The sequence below is a fragment of the Rhipicephalus sanguineus genome, chromosome 1, assembly GCF_013339695.2.
Source record: "Rhipicephalus sanguineus isolate Rsan-2018 chromosome 1, BIME_Rsan_1.4, whole genome shotgun sequence".
In the NCBI taxonomy this organism is placed as follows: Eukaryota; Metazoa; Arthropoda; class Arachnida; order Ixodida; family Ixodidae; genus Rhipicephalus; species Rhipicephalus sanguineus.
Window position 1 is genome coordinate 277,512,606 of NC_051176.1, and position 14,535 is coordinate 277,527,140.

General features: G+C 51.6%; 1 protein-coding gene across 1 annotated transcript in view; it reads left to right on the forward strand.

Moving 5' to 3' along the window:
• Nucleotides 1–14,535, forward strand: part of LOC119379038 (titin) — a 294,770-nt gene that overhangs the window by 68,507 nt on the left and 211,728 nt on the right. The window contains exons 32-47 of the mRNA XM_049412985.1: nucleotides 505–714; nucleotides 779–972; nucleotides 1,080–1,591; nucleotides 1,717–1,842; nucleotides 1,974–2,043; nucleotides 2,131–2,360; nucleotides 2,870–3,013; nucleotides 3,144–3,311; nucleotides 3,470–3,562; nucleotides 3,701–3,844; nucleotides 5,025–5,300; nucleotides 5,495–5,638; nucleotides 5,723–5,823; nucleotides 5,885–6,012; nucleotides 13,286–13,458; nucleotides 13,596–13,726. Coding sequence (XP_049268942.1) covers nucleotides 505–714; nucleotides 779–972; nucleotides 1,080–1,591; nucleotides 1,717–1,842; nucleotides 1,974–2,043; nucleotides 2,131–2,360; nucleotides 2,870–3,013; nucleotides 3,144–3,311; nucleotides 3,470–3,562; nucleotides 3,701–3,844; nucleotides 5,025–5,300; nucleotides 5,495–5,638; nucleotides 5,723–5,823; nucleotides 5,885–6,012; nucleotides 13,286–13,458; nucleotides 13,596–13,726 — 2,844 coding nt within the window. The remainder of the gene's footprint in view (nucleotides 1–504; nucleotides 715–778; nucleotides 973–1,079; nucleotides 1,592–1,716; nucleotides 1,843–1,973; nucleotides 2,044–2,130; nucleotides 2,361–2,869; nucleotides 3,014–3,143; nucleotides 3,312–3,469; nucleotides 3,563–3,700; nucleotides 3,845–5,024; nucleotides 5,301–5,494; nucleotides 5,639–5,722; nucleotides 5,824–5,884; nucleotides 6,013–13,285; nucleotides 13,459–13,595; nucleotides 13,727–14,535) is intronic.

The following is a 14,535-nucleotide window of genomic DNA, read 5'->3' on the forward strand; positions in this document are numbered from 1 at the left end:
AGAAGTGCTTGTGAATGTATTGGGCCTTACAGACAGCCTTAAAAAAGCGTATATGTCCCGTTTCTCTGTCTTGCTAATAATGCTGCATCGGGTGTCACAGCAATAACGTCGCATTCACGAACGCTGCCGGGCGTAAGAAGGCATGAGAAACTCGGTGCTTCTTACATGTCTGAAAATGCAACGGACTACAAAATGTGTGGACTAAGTGACTGACAGGGCGCAAGCTCACAGGATGCTGAGAGTGGTGTAGACTGTCTAGCTGGCACTGACGTCATCGGCCGGGTAACAATCAGCAAGCAAAATTTGCACTTCGCATCAAAGATAGTATCAGAATTAAGTGTTATTTTTTGAAGGCTGAATAAGATTGAGCTTCCAGCCGTCTCAGTCGAAAATACAATGTGCTATATAAGCGCACGTATGCGCGTGAGCACGTACTGTCCTTGGCGATTACTCATGCAGAGCCCAATAGCTCATGGATGTCGTATGTTTTCGTACAACTTGCAGACTTTCAGAGTGGACACATTCGAGTACCGGCTCTTGCGCGAAGTGGAGTTCCGGCAGTTCCTCATTGGACGTGAGCAGGCGCCTCTGCCGGCAGTACCCGGAGTGCCAATTTCTGCACCTATGATTCAGGCACGGCCACGGAACTCCAAGCTTCTGGAAGGATCTGATGCCACATTCACAGTTAAAATCGCATCCAATCCTCCAGCACAGGTAACGAATCTGAAACATCTGCTTCCTGTTCCCCACTGGAATAGCGCCTATGTCGAAAACGCAGGTTTATTGGTTCCGAAATGGCGAGCGCCTTCAAGCATCACAGAGGGTGATCATGGAGCAGCAAGGATCTACATACATCCTCCGCGTCCACATGGCTCTGCTTGAGGACGCCGGTTACTACACGGTCCTCGCTGTAAATCAACAAGGCTGCGTCGCCTGCTCTGCGCACTTGGTTATTGAATCTATGCCTAAGGCGTAAGTAACCACACTTTGGTGCAAAGTATTTGCTACTGCATGGCCTGTGTTTGATGAAGTGAGACTACACTTTTGCATTTTATTCACATTCCTTCCATCATTTGCAGCGAGGAGCCAAGACAGGCAGACTCATCCAGTTTCGTCATGACAGAAACATCCCGAACGCTCAAGCCCAGCTTCACCAAAATACCCCAAGACCAGGAGGTCACCGAAGGCAAGATGGTGCGCTTCGACCTACGTGTGTCGGGACGGCCGTTCCCAGACATAACATGGCTGCGTAACGGAGTCCCCGTCAACGATGACGCCACGCACAAGCTTCTTGTCAACGAAGGAGGCCAGCACGCACTTATGATCACGGCGGCATCGCGGGAGGACGCCGGCACGTGGACGTGCATCGCCAACAACAAGAGCGGCGAGTGCCGCTTTGAAGTACACCTTGTGGTCATCGAAAAGGAGCAGGTGGTGGCACCCAAGTTCGTCGAGCGCTTTCAGTCACTCAACGTGCGAGAGGGCGAGTCTGTGACGCTGCATTGCCGTGCCGTGGGTACGCCGACACCGCGGATTACCTGGCAAAAGGATGGTCGACAAGTCCACTCGCAGCCGCCGAACCTTATCATTGGTGAGTATACCCTTCATTGCGGTGTCACTAACGAGCCCTGTTCTAAACGCCGCTGCAGCTCAACGCTGCCCATTTCTAGCATATAATGGTGGCTTACATGAAGCTCACTTCTTTTCGTTTTGCAGAGACGCAAGAAGGAAGCTCAGCACTGTACCTGAACCGTGCCACAGCCTCAGATTCGGCGTGGTACCAGTGCACTGCGCAAAACCAGGCTGGTTCGACGGCAACAAGGGCGCGACTGCATGTGTTAAGTAGGTATTCTAATAGAAGTGTATCACTTAACGGACGGAATCAGACAACGTATCTCGTTACTAGTGTGACAGATGGCACGAATCAATAAGGAACAGAGTAATCACTTCACGCTCTTCCGTGCTCACTGCAGCTGAACCGAAGAAGCACACTGAACCATGGTCGCTTCACCTTCCCAAGCCAACCAAAGTTATATCGCCCGAGTAAGTGCAGAGACAGTTGCTTGAAACACGAGGGATAAAATCATTGCACCTGTCACCAACCTTCCGTGTTTTTGTGACCATCCACAGGAAGTCGCCACCACGCGAGACCATCTGGCTGCGTCACGTGGAGCGCGCCTATCAGCCAGTGCGGGGACCGGAGGACGAGAGGGCGCCCCAGAAGCCGGCCTTCACTACACACTTGCAGGACCTTGTCCTGCACGAAGGCGAGCGCGGCCACCTCGACGCTCGACTGATCCCCATCGGGGACGAAACCATGATCATTGAGTGGTTCTGTAACGGACGCCCTATTGAAGCAAGTGAGTGCGCAGCTGTCTGTGTTCATTAAGTCGTCCGTATTTTCCCCATGCTATCGTGTGAAACTTAAGTAATGATTACCACATAACTATGTGCAAAAGCTTTTCACATCAGTTTATTCACTTTTAATGCGTATTATCTTGAGGCACTACGTCTGCTCGAAAATCCGCATGCTTTGTTTGCGTGTTGTCCGCAATTTCCGACCAGACAGCATCACCGACTGCTACAAGAGCATTCATAGATTTTATCAAGAGTACAGGACTTGACGATAGACTTTAAGAAGACCACTGTGTTTCGTGGTTATTGTACATACGCATTACCTCTTCCTGTCCCCATCATCATCTTCATTACTCTTTTTTTCCCTTCCCCTTTTCCCCTGTGCAGAGTAGCAGGCTAGAGCGCTCAAGCTCAGGCCGACCTCTCTGCCTTCTAATAAATTTGCTCTATCTATCTTTTGTTTGCGTGTTTATGTTTTTTTTTAATTTATACTGACTTTTACCCATTATTCCAGGCTCCCGTGTAATGACCACGTACCGTTTTGGATATGTGGCGTTGACGCTTCTGCATGTGTATCCTGAGGATTCTGGCGTATATGTCTGCCGGGCAACAAACGAAGCCGGAGAGGCGACGACCACGGCCACACTGCGATGCACAGGTGAGTGAGCAGGTTTTATGCGACTCAATATGCATTTCGCATGGCGTTATTCAGTAATAGTTGCCCTGGAATGCGATCGATCCCTCCAATTGACCCTCAATTTTTTTTCTTCTCCGCTTTAATGCTACAGCTCGGCCAGCAATCGAACGCAAAGCCATCCAGGAAGACAGCATTAGAGCCATTCAGGAACTGGAAGACGCCGAGAAATACTCCCGCCAGTTGTCAATCGACGAGACCGCGACCCTTACGAAACCTGTATTCATCAGACCTCTGAGCAACAAGGACAACCTTCTCGAAGGTAAAGCGAACTGCTTACAATTATAGCAAGAGCAAGATTGACAGAGTGACTGGACTTTCATTTAAAGTTTGCTTAACCGAATGAAAGAAAACAATGTAATCGTATATCGCATTTGCTGGGGAGTAATTAATGTACGTGGGCATTTCTTTCTCTGGAAGGTTCGAATTGTCACTTCGAAGCCCAGCTGACTCCTGTAAATGATTCCACTATGAAGGTGGAATGGTTCCTTAACGGCCAACCGCTGACCACAGGTATTTATTACGCTACAAACGTTTTAGAACGATACCACTGCATGCAACATCGCGTGCAAAGTGCGAATAAGTTTGCCTGTTTCACTGAAAAACCACGAGTTTCTTCTGCTTACCATTATGCATCTTGCACATTTCCAGGCTCACGCATCAACAGCACTTTTAGCTTTGGCTACGTCTCCCTGAACATCATGTCACTCCGTTATGAGGATTCCGGAGTGTACATGTGCAGGGCCACTAACGCCAAGGGAGAGGCTGTGTCTACGGCGACCTTGAGGGTCAAAGGTGAGCTTGCTCGCTGTTACAATGATAGATGTTGTTGGGCTAGTCGGTTCATGGTTTCAAAAAGGGTTTAAACTGCGCGATGAAGACGGGACGGCAACAGGAACCGGCCGATGTTTCAATGAGCGTACACAGGAGCACAACCGATCTTTGCGCACCGGCACGGGCAGCAATCTCGCCCTGCATTGCAAGAGGTGCGATAGCAAGAGCTCTTTGCCTCATCTTGAAAAGACAATGTTCTTATCGAAGGCTAAGTCGAGAACTGAAAGGGAAGTCATTGAGGCGTTTTTCATCGCAAAAAGGGGGAGATAGCTGTGTCAGCTGTCCTTCGATATCGTTATCAAGGGATGAAATAGAATTCTTAGATGGACACGTCAGGTGACTCCCGCGTACGTGATGCGCACGCGCCTTTGTTGTTGTTTGTAACTGTGTCATAGGGATTGTTCCTTGCTCTTATGTTTGTTACTTTGAAAAATCTTTAAATCACCTGCTTTCCGCAAATAAAGTCAGTAGGAAGTTCGCGCTTGTGTGTGTGTATGTGTTCCTGTTGTCGTCCCGTCTTCACCGCGAAGTTTAAACCCTTTTTTGAAATGGATGGGGTCCTTGTAAGTTTTCATTTGAACGCAGCTCCGGCTGCTGAAGATCCTCACAATTCTTTACCTGGCGGTTAGCGCGAAAGATTAAAGCTAGTCAAGGTATCTCGTTTGCTTAAAAATAGGATTGAAGATTACCCCAAGCATTGGCTAGACAGGTCTTAAGCGTATGAATGGGGTTCTTTCCGTACATCTCTTACTTTTATTCGGCTGGTTTTCTTAGCCTACACTCTTAACCAGGCCCCGCTTAAAGTTCCAGACATAGCCAGGAAACCGGACACTTTTGGTCTGGTTTCCTGGATATAGTCAGCATTTAACCAGGACCTTATTAAGGGTGTAATAAACGTGAACAAACTTGTGACAGCAACACTAACCTACGAAAAAAGTTGTAAAACACTCCAAACTACTTCCGCTGCACTCCGTGTCGTTCTACTCAGTACCATTAAAACGGTGAAAATATCGCAGATTTTTACTCTGTTTAGGATTTTTTTAATTTCTACACTATGCCAACAGGAGTGCTACCAGACGCACACTTGCTGACAAATGCAGAACTTTGATGTCAACTTTTTATTTATTCCTTTCTTTCTCAGCGCAAGGCCTCGTCACTGGAGACCTGGGCATTCCGGAGCAAGAGGCTTACATACGAAAGACGCAGGAGCTGGAAGCATACCAGATGGCCCAGCACGCGCCTAAGGAAATCATTTTCGAACCTGTTTCAACCATGAAGCCCAACTTTAAGACAGGTTTAAGGGATCAGCTGAATGTCAAGGAGAACAGTACAGTGCACTTCGAAGCTCGCCTCGAGCCAACGGGAGACTCTTCGATGCGTGTTGAATGGTTCAAAGACGGACGTCCACTAGAAGCCAGTAAGTGCAAACCTTAATCGCAAGTCACGGGATTCGTTAGTGGCGGCCGCTACCAGTTTGCAGTCCTCTAATGTACAGATAACGTGAACATCGCAGACTACATTATTTTCCTTTTCAAGCGTTAAGTATGCCAGCGCTTTGTTCTGCTAAAATTTTGATCTAAATGGCTGAATGATCTTGTTTCTCTTCATCAGGCTCTCGAACTACGACTTTCTTCAACTTTGGCTACGTCTCTCTCACAATTCGCGGAGTTGAGGCCCGCGATTCTGGTGTGTACACCTGTCAAGCGACCAACTCTATCGGTTCAGCCACCACACAGGGCCGTCTCGTCTGCGTGTGTAAGTAGCCGTATAAGGAACACAGTAGTGCGCAGATTTCCGACGTCTTACTTTTGCATCAAATTTCGCAAAATTGCATTGCAGCTCAAGCGTCAATTGTGAAAGAAACTCAGCACCCTGGTGGCCTCCAGAAGATCCAACATTTGGAGGATTCCTCGCACTATCAACGATCCGAATTCGAAGAGGTAAATTTCTCTCAATTGCCTTTCTGACGAAGCTGACGTTGTACCGCCCCTCCCAATGTAGATGTCCATAACAGAGAAGCCAAAGTTCACACAACCGCTTCAAGGACCCAATGCTGTAAAGGAAGGTCAGAGCGTCCACTTCGAGACTCGCCTGGAGCCGATGGGTGATCCCAACATGAAGGTTGAATGGTGAGCGTTTTCCTCAACGCTCTCTTCATTGAAGAGCGAGCCTCCGAGGCAATGACACATGTTGCCCCCATTTTATGACCGAAGCTCGGTAAAAGGGGCGTTCGCGACAGAAAGACAAAGGATGACTTGTGGTATCATGTGGTTACCCACTCAAGGTCACCTTTTGTGACCGCAGAAAAAGTTCAGAAAAGCATGGTTTGGGACTTCCAGACTGTAGTCACTGACTGCACGCTTTCTTCTAAACAGTAAACAAGGAATGGATGATAGGATGCACGCGCATTAAGAATCCACCAGAAAGAGTAGCTACGCCACACGTGCACAAGATAGTCGCAATATTAGAAAACCAGTGAAAAGCCGTGGCGCTTACTCGCATCCTAATATGCCTCGTCTTATTGCTCCAGTAAAATGGGTGAAAGCAGTCGGGAACGCGTAAAAATGACCAAATATCACATCAGCTTTGCGCTGCCATGGCAGTAGGCGCCAGTTACACCTGGTGGTTTTTCAAAGGAGAGACGCGCCTACGTTTGGGTAAAAAGCTACTAGAATTACGAAACCATCGAACAGCGCACCCTATACGTGCTGCGAGACTACGCTCTTCAGGCGGTACAGCTGTAAGAAGGAACAAAAAGCGAGGAAGTGTTCAATGTGTTAAGACGTTTATTGACGGTGAGATTGACGGCGACGATGCACAACGACAGAGCGCAGACTCGCAGACTCTCACGAGCACGAGCACGAGGGGCGTGCTCTCCGAGGATAGGCGAAGAGGGTGACCCAGGCGCTTGAGAGGACGACCCATTAGAGCGTTCCAATGCTTCTCTACAATTACCCCGGGTACGAAAAGGGAGCCGCCTGGCGACCTAACAGCTGGTCACTATGAGCGGGTCATGGTAGGGCTTGAGGCGCTCCACGTTGACAATGTCGCGCCCTCGACGGCGCATGTCGGAAGATGGTTCAATAGGTTCAATCAGGTAGTTGACCGGGGATGTGCGTTCGACGACACGGTAGGGGCCTTCGTATTTTGGTAGTAATTTGGAAGAGAGGCCAGTTGCAGTGGTAGGAACCGAGAGCCATACGAGCGCTCCAGGGAGGAACGTGGGTGCAGAAGTGTTGGTGGCACTGCGAATGCTCTTCTGCCGCTCTTGGTCCTGCGTAGTAAAGGTCCTGGCTAGCTCGCGACACTCCTCAGCAAGTCTGGCTGTGGCAGAAATAGGCGCACACTCCGATCGATCCGGCGTGTATGGAAGGATGGTGTCGATTGTGTGCGACGGGTGCCTCCCGTACAATAAGAAAAAGGGTGAGAAACCAGTGGTGCTTTGAGGGGCGGTATTGTAGGCGTAGGTGACGAAAGGCAGAATCGAATCCCAATTTGTGTGATCGGCGGCGACGTACATCGATAGCATGTCGCCGAGCGTGCGGTTAAAACGTTCGGTGAGGCCATTCGTCTGCGGGTGGTAAGCAGTAGTTTTGCGGTGAACAACGTTGCACTCTTTGAGGATGGCTTCGACGACTTCCGACAGGAAGACACGGCCTCGATCGCTGAGCAGCTCCTGGGGTGGACCGTGGCGCAGCATGAACCGGTGGAGCAGGAAGGAGGCTACATCGCGCGCTGTAGCCGCGGGGAGGGCGGCAGTTTCGGCGTATCGCGTAAGGTGGTCTAGAGCGACGATAGCCCAGCGGTTACCAGCCGACGTCAGAGGAAGTGGCCCATACAAATCGATGCCAACGCGCCCAAACGGCCGGTCAGGGCAAGGTAATGGCTGTAGACCTGCTGGTGACTGGTGCGTTGAAGCTTTGCGGCGCTGACAATCGGTGCAGGAGCGAACGAACTTCTGCACGTAGCGGTACATCCCTCGCCAAAAGTACCGTTGGCGAATGCGGTGGTATGTTTTCGATACCCCAGAGTGCGCACACTGCGGATCAGCGTGGAACGATTCGCATATGTCAGAACGGAGACTGCGGGGTATTACTAGTAGCCACTGGCGGCCGTCGGCGTTATAATTGCGTCGGTGAAGGAGGTCGTCGCGAATGGCGAAATGATGGGCTTGACGATGCAACGCGCGAGTGGATGGTGTTGCCGATGGATCAGAGAGCAAGTCTATCAGTGAAGCGATCCACTGATCCTTGCGCTGTTCGGTAGCGATGGTGTGAATGTCGATGGAAGAAACGGCATTGTGAGACATTGAGCTGTGGGTATTGTCGTCAGGCAAGGGGGAGCGCGAGAGTGCGTCGGCGTCAGCATGCTGGCGTCCGTTGCGGTACAGCACGCGGATGTCGTAGTCCTGTAGGCGAAGTGCCCAGCGGGCGAGGCGGCCTGATGGATCCTTCAATGATGACAGCCAGCATAGTGCATGGTGGTCGGTGATGACATCAAATGGGCGACCATACAAATAAGGTCGGAACTTCGTAAGGGCCCAGATAATCGCCAGGCATTCCTTTTCGGTGACGGTGTAATTAGTCTCGGCTTTGGTAAGCGTACGACTTGCATATGCCAGGACATATTCAGGGAACCCTGGCTTGCGCTGCGCAAGGACAGCGCCAAGGCCAACACCGCTGGCGTCCGTGTGTACCTCTGTAGGGGCCGTAGGGTCGTAGTGGCGTAGTATGGGAGGCGACGTCAACAAACGACGGAGCTTCGCGAAAGCTTCGTCGCACTCTGACGACCACGAATTGAGCGGCCCATTACTTCCGAGGAGCTTCGTCAGCGGCGATATGATAGTCGCGAAGTTTCGAATGAAGCGCCGAAAGTAGGAACACAGTCCTACGAAACTGCGCAGTTCCTTGACGGACGTAGGTTTGGGGAACTCGGTCACGGCCCGAAGCTTGGCTGGATCGGGGAGAATACCGTCCTTGGACACGACGTAACCGAGTATTGTCAGCTGCCGTGCTGCAAATCGGCATTTCTTTAGATTCGGTTGCAGACCGGCCTCGCTCAAACGCGTCAAAACATGCCGCAGGCGTTGAAGATGCGTGGAGAAGTCCGGAGCGAAAACAACGACGTCGTCGAGGTAGCATAAGCATGTGTGCCATTTCAGGTTGCGCAGAACGGTATCCATCATGCGCTCAAAGGTGGCGGGCGCATTACACAGCCCAAACGGCATGACGTTGAATTCGTACAAGCCGTCAGGCGTGACAAAGGCGGTCTTCGGTCGAGCGTCATCAGCCATGGGTACTTGCCAGTACCCTGAGCGCAAATCGAGGGATGAAAAGAATTCTGCGCCTTGCAGGCTGTCAATTGCGTCGTCTATTCGCGGTAGTGGATACACGTCCTTGCGAGTGATCTTGTTAAGTCGTCGGTAGTCCACACAGAACCGCACAGAACCGTCCTTCTTCGCCACAAGAATGACAGGAGACGCCCAGGGGCTGTTAGAAGGTCGAATAACATCGCGGCGAAGCATCTCGTCGACTTGCTCGTTGATTACACGGCGTTCTGTGGGAGATACGCGATATGGACGTTGCCGCAGTGGCGGCTGGGTGCCAGTGTCGATGCGATGCGTAACGGCGGACGTGCGGCCGAGAGAAGTTTGAGCGACATCGAAAGAAGAGCGAAATTCTTCCAACAGGCCCAGAAGCTGGGAACGCTGGACTGGCGTAAGGTTGTCAGCAATGGAGGAACCAAATACATCAGCGGGTGATGAACCAGACGTGGAAACAGCACCGAGCGTACTGGAACTGTGGCAGTGCATTTCATCTGGTTCGTCCATAACTTGTGCGTCTTCGAGGGGTTCCACGCTACCGAGACATTCCCCTTGCACCAACGTGACACTGTACGGGAATGGATTGATAACAAAAATAGAGGTGCTGCCCTGAGTGACTTGCACGGTCGCGAAAGGCACCAGCAAGCCTTTCCTCGTGCAAACACGGTCAGATGGCGAGAGGAGTGCAACGGTGTCGGAAAGACTTGCGCAGTAGACTGACACCGCCGTTGACGAGTTTGCAGGCACCTTGGTGTCGTCTTTGACATGTACCTTGCCCGCAGCCGATGGATTGTCTGCCGGCGTCCAATCAGGGAACGGTGAGAGCTCTATTTCGGCTGGTGCGCAATGAATGACGGCGTCGTGGAGGGAGAGAAAATCCCATCCTAGGATGACGTCGTGAGAGCAGGCTGGAATTATGATCAATTCGACGGCGTACAGAGCATCCTGAATAATGACGCGGGCGGTGCACACCGCTGTAGGGTGAATACTTTGGGCGCTGGCTGTACGGAGGGAGAGACCGGAAAGTGGCGTCGTCACTTTTCGCAGTAATCGGCTAAGTTTGGCGTCCATGACGGATACGGCGGCTCCAGTGTCGATAAGGGCAGATGCGCGAACACCGTCCACAAACACGTCTATCACGTTCGATGGGCTTCGCTGAGGGCTTTCGCAGTTCGATAGCGTCGCAGCCCTTGCCTCGTGGACTGCGACGACTAGTTTTCCTGGTCACGTGAGACCGGACGTGGCCGCATGGGCGACAGTGAGCGACGTCGTGGAGACGGTGACCGGCGGGTAGATGTTGCGGCGCGGGACGTCGGTGACATAGGCGGCGCTTGGTCATAATAAGGTCGGCTTGATTGGCTGGGGAGGGCTGATGCGACCCGAGGCGGCTCCATGCGATTGCAGTAGCGTGCGACGTGACCGGCGCAACCGCACGCGAAGCAGATGGGGCGGTTGTCGGAAGTGCGCCAGCGGTTCGCGGGTCCCATCCATGTCGCAGAACGGGACGGACGAGACGGCTGCTGATATGAGGGCATTGTGGGCAGGAGTCGGGGCCTGGGGACGACGTCGACGTACGTAGGCGGCACAGGCGCGTCGAAGGCCTGGGGTCTGACGACGGCTTCGGCGTAACTTCGCGGTGCAGCCACAGGAATCGCTGGGGGCGGCCTGGCTACAGCTTGCGCGTAGCTTAGTGGCGCATGCACTGGAGGAGGTTGGTGGTATTCAGGAATGACCTCTGCGATTTCCTGCTGAATCGCTCGGCGGAGAGGAGGCAGGAGGGTAGTGGGCGGCTGGTCAACACGCTGCGGTGGAGCGAAAGCCAGTAGAGAGATCTGGCGGGCAATTTCCTCACGCACGAACGACTTGATTTCGGCGAGCAAGGTGGAGTGGTCGGAAATGGCCGACAAGCCCGCGAGATCAGCATCGCGTGATGGCGGTCGACGGGTCATCAAGCGCTGCCGGCGCAGCTCCTCGTAACTTTGGCACAGCGTGATGACCTCTGCCACTGTGCGAGGGTTTTTGGCCAGCAGCATGGTGAAGGCATCGTCGTCGATGCCTTTCATAACATTCCTGATTCTCTCAGACTCCGGCATGCTCGCGTCGGCTTTTTTGCACAAGTCAAGGATGTCTTCAATGTAGCTCGTGAACGATTCACCGGCCTGCTGTGCCCGTTCACGCAACCGCTGTTCGGCTTGCAGCTTACGGACGGCAGGGCGGCCAAACACGTCGACGATGGCGGTCTTGAAATCGGACCGCGTCGGGAAATCGGATGCATGGTTGTTGTACCACATGCCTGCCACACCCGCGAGGTAGAAAACCAAGTTGCTGAGCTTGCCTGCTTCGTCCCATTTATTTGGGACACTCACCCGTTCGTAAATCGTGAGCCAGTCCTCCACGTCGGTGCCATCCGCGCCGGTGAAGACTGGAGGGTCACGGATGCGGGGGACACCGGGACAAGCGGTCGGAGCAGGAGGCGGCGTTTGCTGAGCGGCGTCTTGCGGCATGGTAGATGGCACGGTACGGGGTCGAAGCTCCAGGGGCATCGAATGGAGACCGAAGTTGTGGTGACGGTACAGCACTCTCCACCACTTTGTTAAGACGTTTATTGACGGTGAGATTGACGGCGACGATGCACAACGACAGAGCGCAGACTCGCAGACTCTCACGAGCACGAGGGGCGTGCTCTCCGAGGATAGGCGAAGAGGGTCACCCACTAGGAGGCGCTTGAGAGGACGACCCATTAGAGCGTTCCAATGCTTCTCTACAAATGTTTATATTTATACTTGAAATTGCTATATGTAAACGTGGCTCAATCGGACACCGTGCTTGAGCCCGAAAATGAGGCATCTGTGCAAGAATAACAACAGTAATTAACTTTCCCCAATTAAAAAAGAGATTAGCTTGCAAGAGTTGAAGCTTGACTGAGTTGGTAAGGATTCATTTAGAATATATTAGTGAGACATAAAGGTGTGGGATGCCGTGTCGATGGAAGGACGCATCCCAACATAAAACATAACGACTGTTTATTAGCGTAGTAACAGCAGCGGGGCGAGCATACCGACGCTGCGCTCGAACGGTTAGCGAAGGAATGATAACTTCCGAGCTTGGCGGCTTGGATTTATAGCCATCGTCGGTGACGTAAGCCTCCGGTGACGCTGCGGTGGCGCTGTCCCTTATCGGAGGCGTGGTGCAGCATGTAGCCGTGTCACGCCGGGCTAGCTAGTGACGAGGCGGAGGCTGCGCCGGTTTGTGCGCAGTGTGTCGCCACGAAGGTAAAGCAAAAGGCGGGGAGCTTAAACGGACGATAAATATCCAGTTTGCGAGCCTGCACTGGAGACGAGTTATGAAGAGAAAGAAACGTAAGAAAGAAAAGAATGATAGAGAGAGTTGAAAAAAAGGAAATGGAAAGGAACACACACACACACAGTGTCAGAATCGTTCAACGAGGCCGGTTGATCGCAGAAATAGGTGCAACAGCGCATACAATATTAAGAAACGGGACAGGACAGGCCGAGGCAAAGAGCGCTGACTTTCAACCAGATTTATTTCTGTGAAAATGTGCGTATATATACGACGAGGGAAAGAAAACAGAGCTGGAATAGGTGAGCACATGGTTGGTGCATCATCGGACACGCATCAAGCATATACATTTGCCCTAAAGACCGGCAAGGTAGTCAAATTCTTTTTCTTTTTTTGATAGCGCATTAGGCGGCGTCAAGCGCACGTCACCCAGCTTATGTGTGAGTTGCACTTCGATAATTTCGCGCGTTATCTGCACGCTATGCTTCTCCATCACTATTCGTTCGTTGAAACGGGATATGCAAACAGCGCCCTTTGCCTCTGCAAAAAAGACACATGCACCTTCTGGTCGGGGTTTTTCGTGCTTGCGTTTTCTTGCGGCGTGGCTGTACACGTGCGTACGTGTACCTGCTTAGCATAGCGAATAGATATTGAAGCCGCTTGGTTCCACCTTCTGTTCCTGTTGTAAACGTTCCTTTCTTCTCTTTGCCCTTACATCATGTCTCGCATTAAGATCATACGTGCCAGAGAGCAATTACTTATGAAGTATGTTTCAACAGGTTCCACAATGGCCGTCCACTGGCTACTGGCCATCGCTTCAAGACGTACTTTGACTTCGGATACGTCGCTTTGGACATTTTGTACACATTCCCTGAAGACACTGGCACCTTTGAAGTCCGGGCCACCAATAAACTCGGAACGGATATACTGAAGAAGGAGATTAACGTGCAAGGTATGCTAACAGCGTCGGTTACAATGCGCACGTGCTTAGCGATCCTGTTCGGAGCGTTTACGTTTCGTTTTGTCCCGCTGATTTTCGCTAACCCTCTGTGTACGTACTAAATACCATCTCTTATTCGTCTTCTCTAGTGAAAGCGGCTGTTGACACAAGCGCCATCCACGAACTAGGGCTTGAGAAAATTGAGTACCTTGAGGGCTCTGGTGTCGACCACAGCGGCTACCACATCGAGGAAGTAACAAGGACTAAGCCGTACTTTAAGGTGCGTACTTGTAGAACGATTGCAGTAGCAATATTTTGTGTCCCGAATTCACAACACTTTTGTGCGCGACCAATGGCCGCCGGCTTGAGAGATTTTCGTAATCCGCCTTTCGCGATGCATTGTGGCGCCGTCGCGCGGTGACCACGAGAAACAATCTGACAGGCGCGTCCGCGCGCCTTGACTGTATTGCCGCCGCACGCGATACTCGTGAGCTGACAAGCAGCGTGTAAGAACATTTGAAAGAAAGTAGTGTTGATCTTGTGCTTTGCTTTGTTTTTTGCTTCCTCCCTTGAAGCTAAGTTCGTGCTTTCATAGCACTGTTGCAGGCAGGAACGAGTGAAGTGCGCATTGCAGAAACGGTCAGCGATAAGATGTTGGCAGTAATACAGCTGTCGCACATAACACAGAAAGAAGAATCCTTGTACTGCAAAGCTTACTGCTCTCCCGTAGTAGTATAGTGCAAAGTACTCAAGCCACTTACATGTTCTGCAAGCACACAAGACGGACCCCCCGGCTGTTCGCTCGGGGCACATTTACCTCTTTGGGCTTTCGCATTTTTTTGTTATGTTGCTAGCATAAGCGACACACGACGGTGGCATCGCGCTAAATTTAGGATTGCAGTGGTGGTTGAAATCGTTTCATGTGCGCGCCTGCCAAATCGTTTCGGCCCTCAGACACTTGGGGCTGCGCATGCGCAGTTCGGCGTAGAAAAATTCGCAACACGTTTCTCGTGAGTGTTCTTTATTATTTTCCTGCCGTCTTCGCTCATAATACTTCCAGCATCAGGATTGGATTGAATTAGCATTAAC